This window comes from Dioscorea cayenensis, chromosome 11, assembly GCF_009730915.1.
Source record: "Dioscorea cayenensis subsp. rotundata cultivar TDr96_F1 chromosome 11, TDr96_F1_v2_PseudoChromosome.rev07_lg8_w22 25.fasta, whole genome shotgun sequence".
Lineage (NCBI taxonomy): Eukaryota > Viridiplantae > Streptophyta > Magnoliopsida > Dioscoreales > Dioscoreaceae > Dioscorea > Dioscorea cayenensis.
Window position 1 is genome coordinate 1,865,958 of NC_052481.1, and position 19,040 is coordinate 1,884,997.

The 19,040-nt window shown below is 33.7% G+C and overlaps 1 protein-coding gene across 1 annotated transcript in view; it reads right to left on the minus strand.

Annotated features, from left to right (window-relative positions):
• Positions 1–19,040, minus strand: part of LOC120271493 (glycine--tRNA ligase, chloroplastic/mitochondrial 2) — a 28,019-nt gene that overhangs the window by 1,158 nt on the left and 7,821 nt on the right. Inside the window, 25 exon segments of the mRNA XM_039278173.1 lie at positions 4–69; positions 72–91; positions 316–397; positions 2,014–2,115; positions 3,072–3,161; positions 5,652–5,690; positions 5,761–5,865; positions 5,954–6,044; positions 8,628–8,722; positions 9,554–9,772; positions 9,860–9,953; positions 10,174–10,232; positions 10,337–10,411; positions 11,052–11,138; positions 11,212–11,301; positions 11,682–11,744; positions 12,368–12,416; positions 12,947–13,029; positions 13,669–13,740; positions 14,514–14,569; positions 15,458–15,521; positions 16,696–16,797; positions 17,821–17,907; positions 18,118–18,201; positions 18,825–18,948. Coding sequence (XP_039134107.1) covers positions 4–69; positions 72–91; positions 316–397; positions 2,014–2,115; positions 3,072–3,161; positions 5,652–5,690; positions 5,761–5,865; positions 5,954–6,044; positions 8,628–8,722; positions 9,554–9,772; positions 9,860–9,953; positions 10,174–10,232; positions 10,337–10,411; positions 11,052–11,138; positions 11,212–11,301; positions 11,682–11,744; positions 12,368–12,416; positions 12,947–13,029; positions 13,669–13,740; positions 14,514–14,569; positions 15,458–15,521; positions 16,696–16,797; positions 17,821–17,907; positions 18,118–18,201; positions 18,825–18,948 — 2,098 coding nt within the window.

Genomic DNA, 19,040 nt, shown 5'->3' on the forward strand with positions numbered 1-19,040 from the left:
TACCGCCATCACATATACATGTTCAAAGAAATCTTCTAGAGGCTGCGACAATTGTGAGGATATGTTTAAAGAAAGACGCCAATATCAACATCTACGGAACAATCAAACAGAACAAAGTCAGTCAATTGCTATGATTACGACAAACCTTGTCAGAAAAAGAAAAAAAGAAAAAAGACTTAAAGAGGAGAGATATTGACCAGCATACAACTTGATAGTTGGCCAAGAAGATATAGAGCAAAGATGTGATTCAAAAATCGAATAACTCTTTCTACATATTTCACCTACTGTGTGTGTTATCACTGAATGGGGAATTACCTGGATGGATTTCAGACTCTACTGCTAAATAAGCACTCCATAATGCTCGCTCTTCGTCACTCTCAAATGCAGCTTCACTTACCTATTAAATGGTCCCACAAAGTGAGAAAAAAATGTGTGAAAATCTAGAAGATATAGCATGATAGTTGCCCAAGATACAACATGTACATGTTATCACATGTTCACCAGTTTTCGCACCCTTTAGTTACAGATCAAGATGTTGACATAAGATGTTACAACCAAATTATTGAAGTACAAATTGAATACATTTTAATGGGATATTCCATAGCTGTCTTTGTCGACTAACTCATGTTAAGGAACAAATTAGTGCAAAGATAAATCTCTCACATAAAACAGTAGAGGAGATGGTTTGCATGGCAATAAAGACTCTTCATCACATGACTAAACGGATAGGATGTATCTATCAGATGCATCTAAGGAGCTAATTCTTTATATGTGTGTGCATGCAGCGTGTTTGTGTGTGTGTGGACAGGTGTGACTTATATTATAGATACTTGTGAAACAAAAATGTGTTTCTTTTTACTTGTCACATTTACCTAATTCACACCGATTAAGAAAAACTGGTTAAAATTAGTTGGGCACCTGTATTTTATAAAAATTTTCAATATTTTTCAAAACTACCTCTATTTAAAACTTCACTAGTGGAGTATATAATTTAATACTTAGTTGATTGTGATTTATTGAAAATTGTACAAATACATTAAATTAAAGGGTAGATTTGGAAAAAAATTATTTAATGATGCACAAAATTTCTAATATAACAAGTAAAAAGAACAGGAAAAAGCTCCAAAACGTGACAAGAAAAAAGAAACGGAGAGAGTATTAAGTAATGTTTTATGAGACTTTGTTGGTAGTGCTGGAAATTTTGCATATTGCATAATAGGGTTATCTTCGGAAAAAATTACAGAAGCACAATAAGTTATACCAAACAAAAATAAAAGTTCACTGAAGATTAAATATTATCATCAGAACCACTGTATGTTACTATGGAGGTAGCAATAGCCAATAAGAAGAACATATTCAGACATTATATGCTGCAAGACTTCACATGTGAATTCCTAAGGAACACACTCATGTTGATGAGACCTATTCTGCTGATAAGCATCATATAACTAATATAAGGCACAAGCATGCAGGATGAAAATTGGCAATCTTGCGGCACAGAGGCTTCTTCACAACAATTTGGCGAACATAACATGTTTTTTCCTAGAAAGTTGGATTGAACAAATATAATGTTGATCCAAAAAGTGGTGATTCAATTTAATTAGAAGATTGTGTAGCCAGTTTAGTTTGGATTAGCCATCAACATGCACTATCTTTGTGCTTTCTACCAATTGAGATTATTTCGGGGAAAACAAAATTCAATAGGTAACAATAAGCAGGTCAAGCCTTTAACTTCAAAAATCTAGTTATAGCAATGTGATGAACAACTAACTGAATTGAGTAATTTTTGAACTTTTACCAGCCTAGCAAACATCAAGAATGCCAGTATAAATCATTTTTAATATGCTTACCTTTACAAGGGCTATTATTGGGAATAAAAGTAACAATGAGCAGGCCAGGCCATTAATTTCAAAATTTTAGTTGCAGCGATTTGAGATATCAGCTAACTGAATGGAGTAATTTTTGAACTATCACCAGAAGCGTACCAGTACAAATAATTTTTAGCATGCTTACCTCCACATCAGTGCCAATGTCCTTCCCACGGATAATTCTAGTTGGCCTTGAGTATGCTTCAATAACTTTCAGGAAAAGATCACCTCCAGCTAGAGCCTCCATCTAGCATGAGTATATATTATGACAAATCAATGAAAATAAGCATGCTTGATATGCAAAATTTCACACCCACCACAAATTCTGTGGCATATTATTAAAAGTACCAACACACATAGGAAAGAAACACTTTAATGCAACATTTCACCTTCCAAAAGTATTAACATCATCAATTCTATATAAAACAAAAGCTTTTGCACTTAAAGCTTCCAAATTTCAAATGTGCATTGTGGTCCAACATTATGGCATCTAGTGGCGATCTCACAGAGGCAGAGTGAATAAATTTCTCACATGGTCGCAGGATTTTTAGTCTTCTAACAAGGAAAAAGGTTCTATTGTGCCTTTGTGGGAGTACATGCATTTTAAGTCATGTCCCTCTAAAGCTTTGACACCTTTTTTGCCATTGATAGTTGCGCAAATGGGGAGGAGATAAGCATGGGCTAGAGTAAGGAGAAAGACAACAAAAAATATTCAACATTTGAATTCATAGTCAAAGACAAGTTGTTAATAACTTAAGTTAATATTGATAAAAAAGAACAGAATCACATAATCTCTTATTTACTAAAGAACAAAAAAGAACATAGTTTCTCACATGGTTGTGGGATTTTGAGTCTTCTAACAAGTAAAAAGGTGCTACTGTGCCTTTGTGGGAGTGCATGCATGTTTATATTCTCTAAAGCTTTGACACCATTTTTGCCATTGATAGCACCACAAGGTTTGGGCAAATGGGGAAGAGATAAGCATACTCGTAATCACTTTTCTCACTTATTGTGCAAAACAAGGAGTATTTGTAAAATTTTCTTAAAGCTTTTTGAAGAGAGCTAGAGTAAGGTGAAAGAAAACCAAAAATATTCAACATTTAATTCATAGCCAAATATTTGTTAACAACTTAATTTAATATGAATAAAAAAGAACAGAAATATCACAAAATCACTAATTTACTAAACTTCCAAAACACTTACTTCAATAGCTGATTTTGCAGCTAAACAAGGTGAATTTGAGCGTTCTGAAAGTACTGAACGAACAATTTCAGAACTTATACCCTTATCCAACTGTAAGGAAACACAAATAAAATATCACATAATAAAGTGAACTGAAGCTTACTGAGAAAACCTGTGTATGAGGTAGCTAAATAACAAAATCAGAAGCAACAGCCAACAAGCTACCACAGGAGTCCTTATCATATCGTAAAATATATATATATATATATATAGAGGACCATAATCATTGTTAAAGCAATACAATTTACCTAAAATTGTTTCCAAGTATGAGCACATAAAATATGTAGTAAGTATTTGCAGTGCAACTCGATATGGTTCAATTGATTGGTTACAGAATGATGGTTTGAGGATATAAAAATGGTCAGTCTGATCCCAATAGAACTTTAAGTGGCCCATGGACCATGGCCTTAATATACACTATATTAGGCTTCATTTGCCCATGTTGTAATGGCCTAGACAGGCACCCGGTGGTGACAAGGTATTGCCGGGCAAACTTGGCCAAGGGGAGAAAGGCCATGAAAATTCTAAGTATGGGTAAGCCCAAAGTTGATCGGTCCAAGTGGTAAGGCAGCAGTGCGCATGGTCGGTGCTGCTAAGGCCGGGTGTCGAGCTCGGCCACCGAGCGTGTTCAAGCGGGCGCATGACCGAGAGCACCAGGAAAAGTTGCCTCAGTGCTGCGCATGACCAAGAAATCTTGTCACGGCCGGGCGGGCCAGGCAGTCATAACCAAGAGGCATGGGCGCACGCATGGGCAAACTGCCGCACGTCCGTGACCGGGAGACGTGCGGAGTGGTGTCCATGCGTGACCGGGTTGAGGTGTGAACAGTTGCACCGAGCAATTACCAAAAACGGTTGAGCCACTTTCTCTGAGACGTGAACACTTGGTGGAATGTAGTCAACCTTATCTCCAACGCGCACATGATCGAGAGATGTGCGGAGTGGCGTCCGTGCTTGGCCAAATGGCGACCAAGAGTCAGGGCGCAAGCGGTTGAGCCACTTTCTCTGAGACGTGGACACTTGACACTCGGTGGAGAGCAATTAACCCCATGTGCCCTTGTGGTTGGTTATTCTAACCGCCATATTCGTTCTTGTAACTTAGACAAAAGGCTTTTAGCCGAAAGTTTTGTAAGAATAAAAGTCTAAGTATTTTGATTGCCTCTTTTTTGTGTTTGCTTCCGTTTGCTTCCGTTTGCTTGTTGTGATACTTGTGATGAGGCGAAGCTTGGCTGGCGGCAAGCACAGGCGGCGTTGCGCCATCATAGTCTTGACGGGAGAAAAAAAAACTAAGTGTTGGGAAAAGTAACCTTCCTAAGACTGTGACACTTGCTATGATGAATTATATATCACACACTAATGTTGTAAGTTCAACAATAAGGCTTCACTTGGGAAAACATGTCTGCTAAATTATCTCCTTCTCAATTTTGATGGTGATGCATGTGAACAAGGGAACGGCAATATATATGATTCCCAAGATCAAGAACCCGCTAGGATAATATGATTAAGAATAAATAAAAGTAAACTTCATCCTAATGAAAAGAAGTAATATTATCCCATTACTCCAATCTTTGATGAAGGCAACTAAAGATAATAGTCAACTAAGAGATAAAATTAACACAAAACCTAGGCTAAGATTAAGATAATATCCCAACCAGAGCCACAATCTCAACTACAAACTAAGCATTTCTAAAGCTTCACTCTTTTTGGGTGGGAAAATGGACCAAGAAAAACAAACAGTATATTGTCAAAACACAAATTAAGAGTCAAAGGAAGGGCTAGGTTATGCCTATAAATTCTTCACCAGCATTTTATGCCACTAATTCTGAAATCTGTGAAGATTATGCCTTTCTAACAAACTTCAAGAGATTGAGATAAACATTTGATCAACAAATGGATGCAACTAAATCCATGAGTAGTATTAATTCCAGATCTACAAATATATGCAATCCTTTCATTTCCATCCAAGAAGAAAACTGGAATAATACAAACTTAAAGAAGACAAATTTGTACATGATTCATTAATTTGAATTTAACAAGGAAAATTTTCAATTTGATACGACAATGGTCAAAACTTAAGACATAATAGATAGATATTCATCCTTAATGTTGGGCAGCCTTAACCATCCATGTCACACAAATGAAATCACAAGCCCTAAATAGACTAGCTACTATAAATTAAAGTGTCCAGAACACAATGAAGGTGAAGCAAGGATGATCCAAAATGCTGTGCCAATCAGTAAAGGAACTGCTCAGTAACATGTCACACCTAAACTATAACATTTATGAAAAAGCCAAAACTATATGGTAGAAAATCATGTGATACTTATGAATGCAACATAAGTATATTAATAATTTATAAATATATTTATTTGAATAACTATATCTTGTGGAAAATGGTTAATGCATCACCTTGGGTTGTTTGGTTGCAGCGCTGGGCCCCCACAACAAAACATAACATTGACAATAATTCAAAAAGTACACTAGCAGAAAGAAAAACTAATGTGTTAACAAAGAACTCCTGTGTGCCAGCCAAAGCCAACATACCAGTAGTTGTTCTAGTCTCCGCGAGATAAATTGATGTACCTGTGAAAAGTTATAGTTGGAGGTTATAAAAATAGAAAGCAAAGGCTATTGGCACACTATAGATGCTTACATCATGTAAAATATTTTCCTCAATTTTGATGGGTTGCACATGTGCTACAAGTTGCAAAGCATTTTTCAAATCCAAATTTTTGTTATTTTCTACCAGCACTTGAACCTGAAAACAATTAAAAAAATGATCATTTGTACAACCAAAAGGAAAAAGAGAAAATTGCAAATATGTAACAATAATATTGACCACTTACAAGGCCATAGGCAATTCTTCTCAAACCAAAGGGATCGCTGGTGGAGCTTGGCTGACAACCAACACCAAATAAACCAACTAGACTATCAAGTCTGTTTGACAGATAAGTATCATAATTGATTAGCACCAGCTAAAAACATTTTTTATAAACAAAAATGTAATAAAATGAAATAGTACTATAAGACAAAAAAAAATTCCTAATATTAAAAAAGTAAATTGAAATAAGAAAGGCTAGTTAAGCTCTCACATAAGTGAAGTTTCAGCATGATAAGAAAGACATACGAAAACTAGACAAGATGTTTCCTTAGAAGAACATGAGTCTGACAACAAAATCGCAAAAGAAAGTGTAACGATAAATCTACTACCAAGAAATATCAAGCACGTTTAATACTCATTTGAAGAGAGAACCTGCGTACAAAGTTGATGTCTGCTAAATAATTGCCGTTTACTGGGGTATTAAGCTTATTAAGACATGGTTTTTTAATTTTCAGTTGATATGGTATCTTCCTCTTCAAAACAATCCTAATTCCTACAAAAATTCAGACAGGTATAAGAAGAACAGACACTATCTTAAGATTACTAGTTGTCTATTATGCCATGGTTCTGTTTTATATATTTGCAAGGAGATCTTTGATTTTTCCTCAGCCTGCACTAATTAATTAGACCTAAGTACCCAACTAGCTTGGTGAAGAGGATTACCAGAACTCATGCTTTTTTAATTTCAGTTGATATGGTATCTTCCTCTTCAAAACAATCCTAATTCCTACAAAAATTCAGACAAATATAAGAAGAACAGAGACTATCTTAAGATTACTAATTGTCTATCATGCCATGGTTTTGTTTTATATATTTGCATGGAGATCTTTGATTTTTCCTCAGCCTGCACTAATTAATTGGACCTAAGTACCCAACTAGCTTGGTGAAGAGGATTACCAGAACTCATGCTTTTGGAGTTCCCCACCATATTATATTTGTCAGATTAAACATACAAAACAAGTGATATTCTAAAAAACACCATCCATGCTGGGCAAGAGGCAGTTGGAGTAAGGTGGGTGAAATCACAAGCACTTTGTGCCCAAGGTGCTAAAGAATCTAAATATGATCATACCATTCTAAATGCACACATGAAACTAATACCAATGTCAACCATGCCATCTGATAAATCTCTAATCAAAATAAATTTTTTTACTAAAAAAGAGCAAATAAAAACAAATAGCCAAAACTATTAATTAGTAGTCATATTAAATCAAATAAAAACTTGTTACTTGCAATATGCAAGGCCTTTTTTTTCTTAGATAGACTGCACTTTAGCCATGTTAAAGAGCCCATTACTATATAGCCCATTTTAGCATTTTACTTCTTGTGTCTATATATACTTGTATACATCAAGGTTGTCAGACCCGGACCGGCCCGCCCGGTTCAACCGGAAAAACCGGTAACCGGCCATGTGGCCGGCCCGGGTATACCCCATTGACCCGGGTATTTAAAAACCCGGTGACCCGGGCGGTTCAACCGGGAACCGGTTGACCCGGCCGGGTCAATCGGGTCACAATGTTTAATTTTTTTTTTACAATATATAATAATATATTATTATTTTTTCATTAGAAACCACAAAATCGTGTATATTTATTAATATTAATTTATAATTTATAATCAATAAATAGAATTACAATATATATATATATATATATCATAAATATACCAACAAAAATTTACATTTAAATAAAATATATTAATGTGTTATGTAAATACTTTCTAAAAATTAAATTTATTAAGAAAATAAAACAATAAATGAGTGTAATTTTATTATAAAAATATAAAATTAAAGTATTCTAATTAAATAAAAAATATAAGAAAATTTAAAACAAAATAAAAACTCAATTGAGATATAAGAATTACTGAATTAAATTTCTTATTTATTTTAACAAAATCAACCAATAAATAAATAAATAACACCGAGAGAAGTTCGATAATTATATATTAATATATTAAATTTGTAAATATTTAAAAAATGTAAAAATAAATGACATAATTAGAAAACTCTACTGTATATAAGGTCATTTATCAATTTAAATATCAAATTTGAGTAGGTTTTTATAATATAATTATGGATTTAATATTATATTTGCTCATTATTAATTATTATAATATTTTTTATATTTAATTATTGATTCCGGTTCGACCCCGGTTCGACCCGGTCGAACCCATTGACCCCTGACCCCTGGGCTTAGCCGGGTCATTGCCCGGGTCGGGTCTGACAACCTTGGTATACATCACAACATGAATATCATTCTTCATCTCTTCATCTCTTCATTCTCTCTATATTCTATATATTCTAACAAGCCAATTGGCAGATGCTACTGCCATACCAAGCAGCCAAAAAGATGCCATGGCATCTACTATGAGCAAAACATCATGGGAATGCAACCATTTTAAATTTATGCCATCCTAAATTTGCAGTGGAGTTTAGCCAATTTTTGGACAATGCCACAGATAAATGTGCAAAATTCATAGAAAATCTTTTTGGACAATGCCAACTTTGCCCGCCTAACACAAACAAAGCAGTAACTAAACCATAAAGCTCTAACTTAACATGTAAGAAATATACCTTCCAGCAAATCATAAGAAGTACAACATAAAGGAGTAAGAAAAAAATAAGTTGAGATTGTCTGAACCTGTCAGCAATGGCCAAGACAATGCCTACTTCAGTCTTTGGAAGTGCATCCCCAGAAAACCTAGGAAGTGTGATCTCAAATAGGGATTCGGCAACCTTCAACAAGAAACAAAAATTAGTTCTAAAGATAACAAGTAACTAGCAACTGCAGCCAACTATGTGAACAGATGGACAACTAGTAAAACAAGACAACCATAAGCAATAAAATACTATTAAAGCCCATAAGCAGTCATCTAATTGTTTTATACTGGGAGAAAAAGCTTGAATTCCAAGAAAAGAGAACTTCCTGTGCAGACAAAGAAATTGGCTTATGATATTTTTCAATTGCTTTTTTCTATTTACTGATCATAACATGTAGTATTGACAAACCATTCTATATAAAATTATTTCCCTAAATTATGCAATGGAAAAGGTTGCTAACTAGCAGCAGGGCAAGTTCTTTCACCCTTTGGCACTATTTAATCTTCGAAACATCCAAATTTAAAATAAGAGACATATCGACTTCTAGAAGTAAAACCTAAGATACATTAAAATATATATGTTTAAATTGGCCAATAGGATGTGATTGGGTTTGTATTAGTACAGATTTGGCCAATCAAAATATGGGGTTACTAGAACAAGTGTTCAAATTGTTCATGCAAATCAACTTTACAATTATTAGACCAACTACTAGTTTAAAAGAAAATAGACAGAGTCATGTAATGAGCTAGTCAACTATCAATGATCAAAGTCAAACAACAAAACATTGATAGACACATCCTATATACAACAATCAGACAAGATAAGTTCGGGCATCAGTAAATAAGCCACAATAACTAAACAGTAAACTGCAAACAAGATTTGTCTACATAGCAACTTCCAACATCTTAGCTTCACAGTAATGGCAACAAAAACACAGAGGATTGCGCCAAAAGGTAATTTGTTTACCTGCTGTGAATAGCCATCCCTGAGGGCATAATGACGCCCCATTATTCCAGCAAGGGAAGTAAATTCAGTAACAACAGAAGTAGCAAGATCAGACATAGCCAGGCCTGCAGCTTCTTCAAGCACTGGGACAAAACTCCTACTCAATCCTAGAGCAGTGCTAAGTTTTCCAACAGTCTTTTCAATTCGTGAAACTTTGTCCAGCATGGTTCCTAGTTTCTCCTGGTTAGTTATCATAACCATGAGAAAATATAGTGAATGCAAGAGTATGAAATATCAGTGAATAATTGTAAAAATGGCTGAGCTCACATGAAAGAGTATCCCACTAAGCTCCCTTCGAAATTCAGAAAATTTCTTTTGAATATCCAGACTAAAAAAAAATTTTGCATCTTCATAGCGAGCTCTGACCAATAAGTCCAACCATTAAAGATGTTAAAAAGAATTTATAATTAAGTGATGGAATAAATACTGAAAATAAGGAAAGCCAGCTTTCAAGTTAAATTATAACTGTGATCCAACTAAAAATGGAGCATATTTCATAGCAAGCATCAAAAACAGTAAAATAAATAATACAGTTATTTTCTCTGGAATTGAAACAAAAGATGCAAGTATCCATGTCTAACCTAAGAACAGCTTCATTCCCTTTAGTAACAACCACTTTATCAATTACACCATTAGCCACCTTAGGACAAAAATGTTAATATTGCAGAGAAAAATTATGCCCAGACAAGGAAAAGATCGCATATATAACTAAAAATGAATATCAGAAAGACACTTAAGTCTCACAGCAATGAAGTATGGCAACAGCTTGTTGCTTGAGTCATCTATCAAGTGAAAATATCTCTGGTGTTTCTGCATAACCTGCAAGATTGCAAGTAATATCAAGTATTTGGATAAACGAACGGGATGCTGCATTTTTCATGTCAATACTAAGATAAATTTAAACAGAAAAAAAGTGAAGAAATAAAAATGGTCATCTATTAATTTAAATGGATTGATGGTCATTATTAACATGATTTTACTGTTTTGGTCATGATTTTGAAATCTTTATTAGAAAAATATCCAGTTAAAATCTGAAACCCTGAGCACTTCAATGCAAAAATGAAAGGGCATAGTTAGAATCTTCAATATCATGAAAGAAATATTATACCAATTGAATATAGCACAATCATATACACAATGATATCATCAAACATAAATCCATCATTGACAATGCCAAAACGTGTAGAAATGTAAACAATCACAATGAGTTGGTGTGCCACCTGATGAGAAGTCATATCCTATAGCACAAGGACATAACAATTCCATTTGCACTCATAATCATTATTAAAAGTTCACCCAAATTGCATGGTTTGGTGAAAGTCAATATTGGTTATTAACCCACACAAATAATAGCAAAAGTTATCAAAGGAATACCAATGATTAAGAACATCTCAAAATTGAGACGATTGATTTGGAAAGGAACTAAAAGTATATACTATTGAAGACTATATCAACTTACCATAATTAATATATCTTTCGGAAGTTCTAAGAATGATTCATCAAACTTTCCCAGAATTGGTACAGGTGCCTCAACAAGATTCGCAACCTAAACATCATGACATAAGAAATTGTAACATGCTATAAAAAGGAAATATAAAGATGGTGACGAAACTATATACCTCATTAAGCAAGTTATCATCCATCACAATACAACCGCCAACACCTTCCGCCAATGAAATGGAATCACGAACAATATTTTCTTTCCTTTCCTATAATATGAAGTGTTATATATAGTCCCCCATCATTAAACGACAAGTGACATGGTGTGTTGCATCATTACCCTCAAGATCACAGAGAGATTCTTCCAAATAATGACAACAAAAATACTAATAGATGCAATATATTTGGCATGATTGGCATTAATGGCAATATTTTGAATGAGTGACTCAAATAGAACCATAGAAAAGAGATGCTTCCTAATACAACTCACAATGAAAGCATCATTATCTAATCAGAAATTGATGTGGCGAAAAGAATAAAAATAGCATCATTGCCATTAATCAAAGACATAATGCAAAAAACCATAAGCAAAAGTCTGTATTAGGCAAATGAATTAATTAAAGCAATTGCAGAATGTCTTCTCAGGTACCTCCATGTCAATCACTACTCCTGTTTTCACCAAATAGTTTGAATGAGTCTCAGCACTTTCAACCTAATAAATAAGATTACTCTCAGTAAAAAATTGATAAAGCATTTAAGTCTAAACTATTTAATAATTGGGTTAGTACATATACTGATCTCAAACTCCAAACTTTAAAACCAATAGAAAATGGAATGACTGTTGAAAGAACACAATGAAAAGAAGCATGATTCCTGTGCTGGTTCAGAAAATTTGCTTCTCAATAACAATGAATCAGATAGAGTAATACAAGAGAAAGGATATTACTAAGATGAGAATTATATAAATTTGAAAAGCTCAAAAATAAATGAAATCAAACCCAGATTATGTTGTGGAACTGCTTAAAAATGAGAAAATGGAAGAGAAATTAGTTTATAACTAAAACAAAAGCCTCACATTGAACCATGTGGATCATTTTAATGTAGAGAAACTGATAAAATTATAAAAACTCAAAGGAAATTAAGAAATTTTTAACCATAAAAAAAATAATGAAACATTATGGACAAAATGTAACTAGAATATGGTGTACAATTTGCTTTCCAAATACCATACCTCAAACCAAACTATTATAACTTCAAAGCAGTCTTAAACACAGCATGAAGAAATAACAGAAATAAAGAAAGAAATAACTGGAACAATTGCCTTAAATTAAGTACCTCAAAAACAGCAGAGGCTGAATTGCGCAAACCACACGACAGCCTCCCACTAAAATCATGTGCAAAAGTCAGAAAACTGTGGTGCTTATTATAAGTTTAGCAAAAGTTTAACTCCTATTCTAGCAAAAAAAACACACATAAGACTGGGAGCAATATAAATGATTTTAAGAGCCAGTATGATATCATCAATTTTCAAAATTTATCATGCTAGCTTTGTGCCTTAAGCTTAAAGATAGGAAAGGTACATCAGGAACCTCTTATAAACACAAGAAACCCAAAAGCATACATTTATTGGCATCCATTGAACATAATAAAAAAAAATTTAAGCTGTCCTGCTCAATTAGCATACACAAAAACAACTTAATAGAATACTAACATGGAGAAGAACAGGTAATATGGCTGGCATTGAGAGGAAAGGTTGTCATAAAATGCATGGTTTATTTTTCCATACACCTGAATCTCATTATTTACCTGAACTAACGGAAAATATTTATTTAGAATATATATAGATATATATATTCCAGAATTAAGCCTCTTATAACAATGGTGTAAGATGATATGAAGCAGGAGGAGTTTTACCTTATAACACCAGCAAAGACAAAAGGTACAATATTGTCTCCATGTAGTGCTAATATCCAACGGATAGGTCGACTAAACGTAAACTGAAAAAGAAAAAATAGAAAATACCACTATGATTATAACGATAAGGTTGAAGCATAATCACAAACTAACATAAACTGATAGCTTATCACAAATAGTTATTATCCCATTATACATAAAAATCATTTTAAAAGTAATCCCTAGACATTTATAAACAATTTCAGCATTTCATATAACACCACATGGGGAAAAAAGTAAAGGATTTAGAAGGAAATGTAGAAAGCAAAGAAAGGAATACTATAATGAACTTCTCATTGTTATATTTTTTTAGCAGTCAATTAGGAATCAAACTGCATTAATTTGAGCATTTGATATAACACCACATGGGAAAAAAGTAAAGGATTTAGAAGGAAATGTAGAAAGCAAAGAAAGGAATACCATATTGAACTTCTCATTGTTATATTTTTTTAGCGGTCAATTAGGAATCAAACTGCATTAATTTGGAATGAGAAATGTGAGGCAATCATTTGATAGAGTTCATGATGGTTACAGCTTCAGGAAATCACAATAAGAACTGTCCTTAATGGAGCAAGCATTTAAAATCATATGCACACATCAAAACCTATTAATGCTTGAAACATGCTTTTAAAAAAATAGTTAAAGAATGTCAATACAAGCATCAAGCTCAGAGGCATATTTACCTTGGAGTTCCACCGCATTGACTTTGGAAATGAAATATTAGAAATAATCTTTGGCAATTCTTCGGCCAACACCTAAGCAAAAAAACAAGCATACAACACAGAAGAATATTAAAATGTAACACTTCCCAAAGCACAATACATACTCACAAAAAACAATAAGTTCTGCAGGATCCAATCAGAGCAGCACTGGAAACAAGACAGAAGGGCAGAAACAAAATACGAAATCAGATTTGGAACACAACAAAGTGATAGACTCATGCTGGCTTTTTGTCATAATCATAATCTTGGCCCATAAAAAACATGAAAGAAGCATAATCAACAGTGGCTTGTGTCACATGAGTTAAACACGAGCCTTCAAATTACTTGCATTTATTATAGCTCCCATAAGTCATGAGGTAAAATTGACTCCTTAGTCTTACTGTGTGTATACAACCAGCTAAGAATTCTGAGAAACACATGCTTATCTATTCCTTCATATATGAGCTCATGAAATGGTTACCCCAGAAATATGTCAAATAATTTGACTACAACAGGAGATTATTAAATAAAAAGAAAATTGTTATCAATGTATACCAAGTATACCTCCTGCAATGTACACCAGTATCAAAACCAGCAAACTATATGTTGCTCAATAAATTGTCTTAGGACTTGCTTGGAATCTAATATAGCTTGATGAAAAATGGTTCAAATATTCCCCTATAAATTAACAGATATATACCAGATCCATTATCTGCAAACCAAATATGACTTAGAGGTCCATGCATAGAAATTTATGCATTTAACTCAAGATTGTTTTCGGGGGGGTGGCTGGGGAGCACTTAAAAAGGGCAGCATGCCTATTTTACCTCCAAAGCAAATCGTGCGGACTTCTTTACTCGAACATAAACATACTCTGTCTTGCCTGTAATATTAATTAAAAAGAATCAAACACTATAAACAAGCAATAATTTCTTAGTGTTTGCAAACATGCAAGACAAACCCAGTCAACCAGCAGATCGCATTTGCATGGGACAAGGCAACTTGAAATTTATTTCCCATTATTAATACTAACTTGTGCACATGTATGGCACTCTATACTCCACAATACATTCATAATAAATCTTCTACTCATAGAAAAACCCTACATGTACAAGCATAGATGTTCAACTCAAAATCAAGTAACACGTATAATAAATTGTCAATAAAAGAATAAGCAAATCTGAGTTGACAACTCAACAGGAATTTTCTTTATCATGGGTTATCACATCTTTTTAATGTTCTAAAAGTTGAAATAACAACCTCAAATAAAGTAAATAATCATGAAAAATCCACCAACTCTCAGGAGTTGTAATTGACAAAAGCACAAGTCAAAACATCTGCTATATAATTAACACCTTTTATTTAATGCCATAAAAGTCCAAATAACAATCCCAAGTATATGAAAAGGAAAAGTTCATCAGCTCCCCAGCATTATAACTGCCATAAGGCCAAGTAATACATCTACACAAATGGATCTGCATGTCCACAAACAGGCATGGATATGCAAACTGAGCCAGTGACAATAGAGATGATAATGATGCCAAAAATCACACAATCAATAGGACTTTATTAAGTTTGCATCTCAACATATATGCTCATAAAAATTCTCTCTATATAAACACGCATTTGTGGCATCACATATAGTACATCATAAAAACAAACAGAGACAACCAAAATGCTAGTTACGGAGCAACCAAACTCAAGCATGATGACATGCAAAATATTATGTGGCATTGTTCTAAAATAAGGCAACAAGCAAAGCAATACCAACCATCAAGCTGCTTATACATATCATCAGTAGAAAGAGAATATTTGCGGCAGAAACCTTCAGCAGCCTGACAAGTAATAGAAAACAAATATACGGAAAAGCTATAAATTTAATTATAGACATAAGATCAGAATGTGAAATATCCATCTATAAAGTAGAGTTAGAAGCGTTGTAAGAGGGTATATAAAGGTCAACATGCCACATGAAGAGTTTTGATGGATTGTAAGAACCACTCTACCAGGTACTGCATAATCAAATATAATTTTTGGTTCTAGGAAAGTCAGAGGAATTTTGTGCTTTCTTTCAGCAGCAGCAAAAATAATTCTTGTATTATTCATCCAAATTAGAAGTCCATTGAAATGCCTCTCAACATAATCCATCTTGTCATTCAGTGGGCACACAAGCCAGTGGATACAAATATAACTGGAGACAATCCAGTAAGGTCCTACATGCATCATAACTAAAAGATGATAGCAGCATATATGATCCAATAAGGGATTTTCAAGACTGCAATCTGACTCAAAAATGAAACACCTATAATTATCCCACTACCAAGACAACAGCAATGTGGTTATTAAAAATGTGGCACACACCAAGGATGGTCTAAGTATTCACATTAAAATCATCCAAATTAAAGCATGATGTCAAGGTTTAGATGAATGGACATATGAAAAGGAAGAACCCCATGCATCTTTGGATGAAAGAAAAAACATGGGATAAAAGTAATGTCACATATAAAGTTACTTTGTATCTAGAATATCACATTACAGACTAGTCAAACAATTCTCGCATACAACTTTGAATACTTTATTTTTTGAAAATGTGAATCATTAATGATCATAAGTTTTATAGCTAGACTATATTTATAAATAAGGACAAGAGAATCCAGAAGTTCTTAAAGACACACATTAGAGATTATCCAAACAATGAAAGTAAAAAAAGTGAGTTTTATTTTTTACAGCATTCATCCTATGCTTCCAAAAATAGTAATAACTTTGTGCAATAAGAAATTGAAGTCTAAGTTTGAACTAAATAGAAATACATCGGAAAATATTAATCAGGAATTTAAACAATGGTTGAACAATAGTTCATGGCAGTTGGAAAAGGTTATTATCTCAGCAGTTTAAAATCACCCTTCTCTTCTTTGCACAGAAGGAGCAAATGGCTTTAAAATAGTTATTATCAAAATTAAAAATATCACATTAATCCAACGCAAAAGAGAATGTATCAAAACATGATACCTTAGTAGGATTTCCTTGCTGATCAAATGCTTTTTCTAGTGGAGGACCACGGATTTCTAACTCATTCTCTGCTTGCTTCAGCCAAAGGCTCTGGACACGAATCTGAAAGAATGTTCCTTTTATATTTGTTGTAGGAAAAAAAAACAGAAGGTTGTAACTTATAAACCCACTTAGATAATTTATTATATAACTTTAGCAGTGTTAATCTGAATCACCTAACATAGAACAGGATAAACTTTAGTGTATTTAAAAAAAAATTATGAAGGATTACTCTCACAACTTTTTAACAGGTAAAGAAAAAGGTACAATTAAAATATGCCATACTATCTACTTGGGGCAGAATGACCACCATAGATCATCCTTGATAGCATTAAGTGATATTGTATGTTCACCATGTGACATATTGGAAATGACTCTGGAAATCAACAGGAACTAGGATCTGAAGACTAAATAACAAGGTCTTTTTGACCATACAAGCTAAACTATCTTTCCTGGTTACCTCTTCGATTAACTGCATTCAGAAAAGCTTTAATCAATAAAATCTAAAGAGAAACAATGGCATTCTCTTGGAATAAGTTCACTAATTCCTTAGCAATTTCATGCAGCAAGTTCCTAAATCTATCTTTCAATCAAAGCTCCTTCATTGGATTAATCTTGAATTTCAATTGCCAAACTTTTGAAGTACATATGAAACATATACCTAAACAGCACATAGCCATCTATGTCAAGACAACATCCAGAGTTTTCAAATGATGGTATGAAGAAACTCAAAAGTACTTTTCAAGTTTACCGCCAAATGGCCTCCGCTGATGCAGAAAATACAAGTTCAACCTACTCGTATTGCAAATAGTCAAATACAATTCCAATTGGTCCTTTAGTCGCTGCTTAAGCAAGAACAAATTGCATTGGATTTGTATGTTTAAGGTTGAGGGATGGACCTCATCACAAAGAGATAAGGGTGCAATACACAGCAAGATTCAAAAAATTCAAGATGAACATAATATAATTTAGGAAACTCTCAACAAAACAAGGAAGAAGAAGAAGAACTTGACCTACATGGCTTGGAATGCAACCTAAAAATTTGATTTAATATGACAAAAAATATTAAGGAATGCAAAATAATACCACTAGACGCCTTGGAGTACCCCATGCAGACACTTCTCCATGTGCCAATCGTTGTTTGTCTAGCATTTGCACAATTGATATTTTGAGCTGAAATAATCAAGAAAATTTGACGTTGACAATAATTAGCTATCTTCAAAACAGAAACAAATTTACCAAAAATATGCATATGATGCATTTAGGTAAAGAAAAGAGTGTAAAATTTACAGGAACATCAGACTTCCATAGACTCATCATGCATCTACTTCATAGAATGATCATAGTCTAACATCAAAGGACCATAAAATGATGAAAACATACTTGCTCACTTGCATCAATTACATCCCCAGGTGGCATTTCTTCTGTTCCAATCTCAAGCACAAATTCCCTGGGATCGACTCCCACCTGTTGTTTGATATATAAGACACTTGTAAAGCTATATACTTGCAATGAAGAACAATGGCAGGCTTCACTAATGATTAAAAAATTGATGAGAATGAAAATTCAAAATGAATGACTTCCATGACCCTCACCAGAAAAATGGAGACAGATTAAACCCAAACTGCAATGGAAATATTTCTACAGAAATACAAAAGAAGAATATATTAAGATTATGATTCATAGGCAGAGTGGAACATAACAGTTCCCTATTTTGCGACAGTCAGTATCTAGGGAATTATTTTCAAAGTTTTGAGCCAAAATTGCTAAAAATAGTTGTTCTCATCATTGTCTAGAAATACTAGCATGGAAATGTTTCATTGAAATAAAAGCCGCACTAATTGCTGAAAATTTGCAACGTCATCCTGCTTGCACGTACAAAAGAATAAATTATCTGTTATTTTCATTCTAGAGAACATCAGCAATACATTCACATGATTAGGCACATGCATAACAGTCTATAATGATGTGTTATCTAGGATGATGTTTTAATGTTGACAACTAACAAGAGGATATCATGTTGTTCCATTAAGTCAAAGAACAAGCAATCAATTATAGAAATCAAAACCTAAATTTTCTCAATGCCTGACCTTTTCCACTTCTGCTTTAATAGTTTTGGGATGATCCACATGGTTTACTCCAGAACAAATGCCTAACGGATGCCCGAGAGTTTCTCGAGTCTTAACCCAAAGTTGAGCACACTGGCGAGCTAGGCTGATCATGAGGAGATAAGAAAGTAGCATAAAACAAGTACATTGCAACACATTGAATAGCTGGAATGCTCATGAAAAAAAATAGAGATAGTG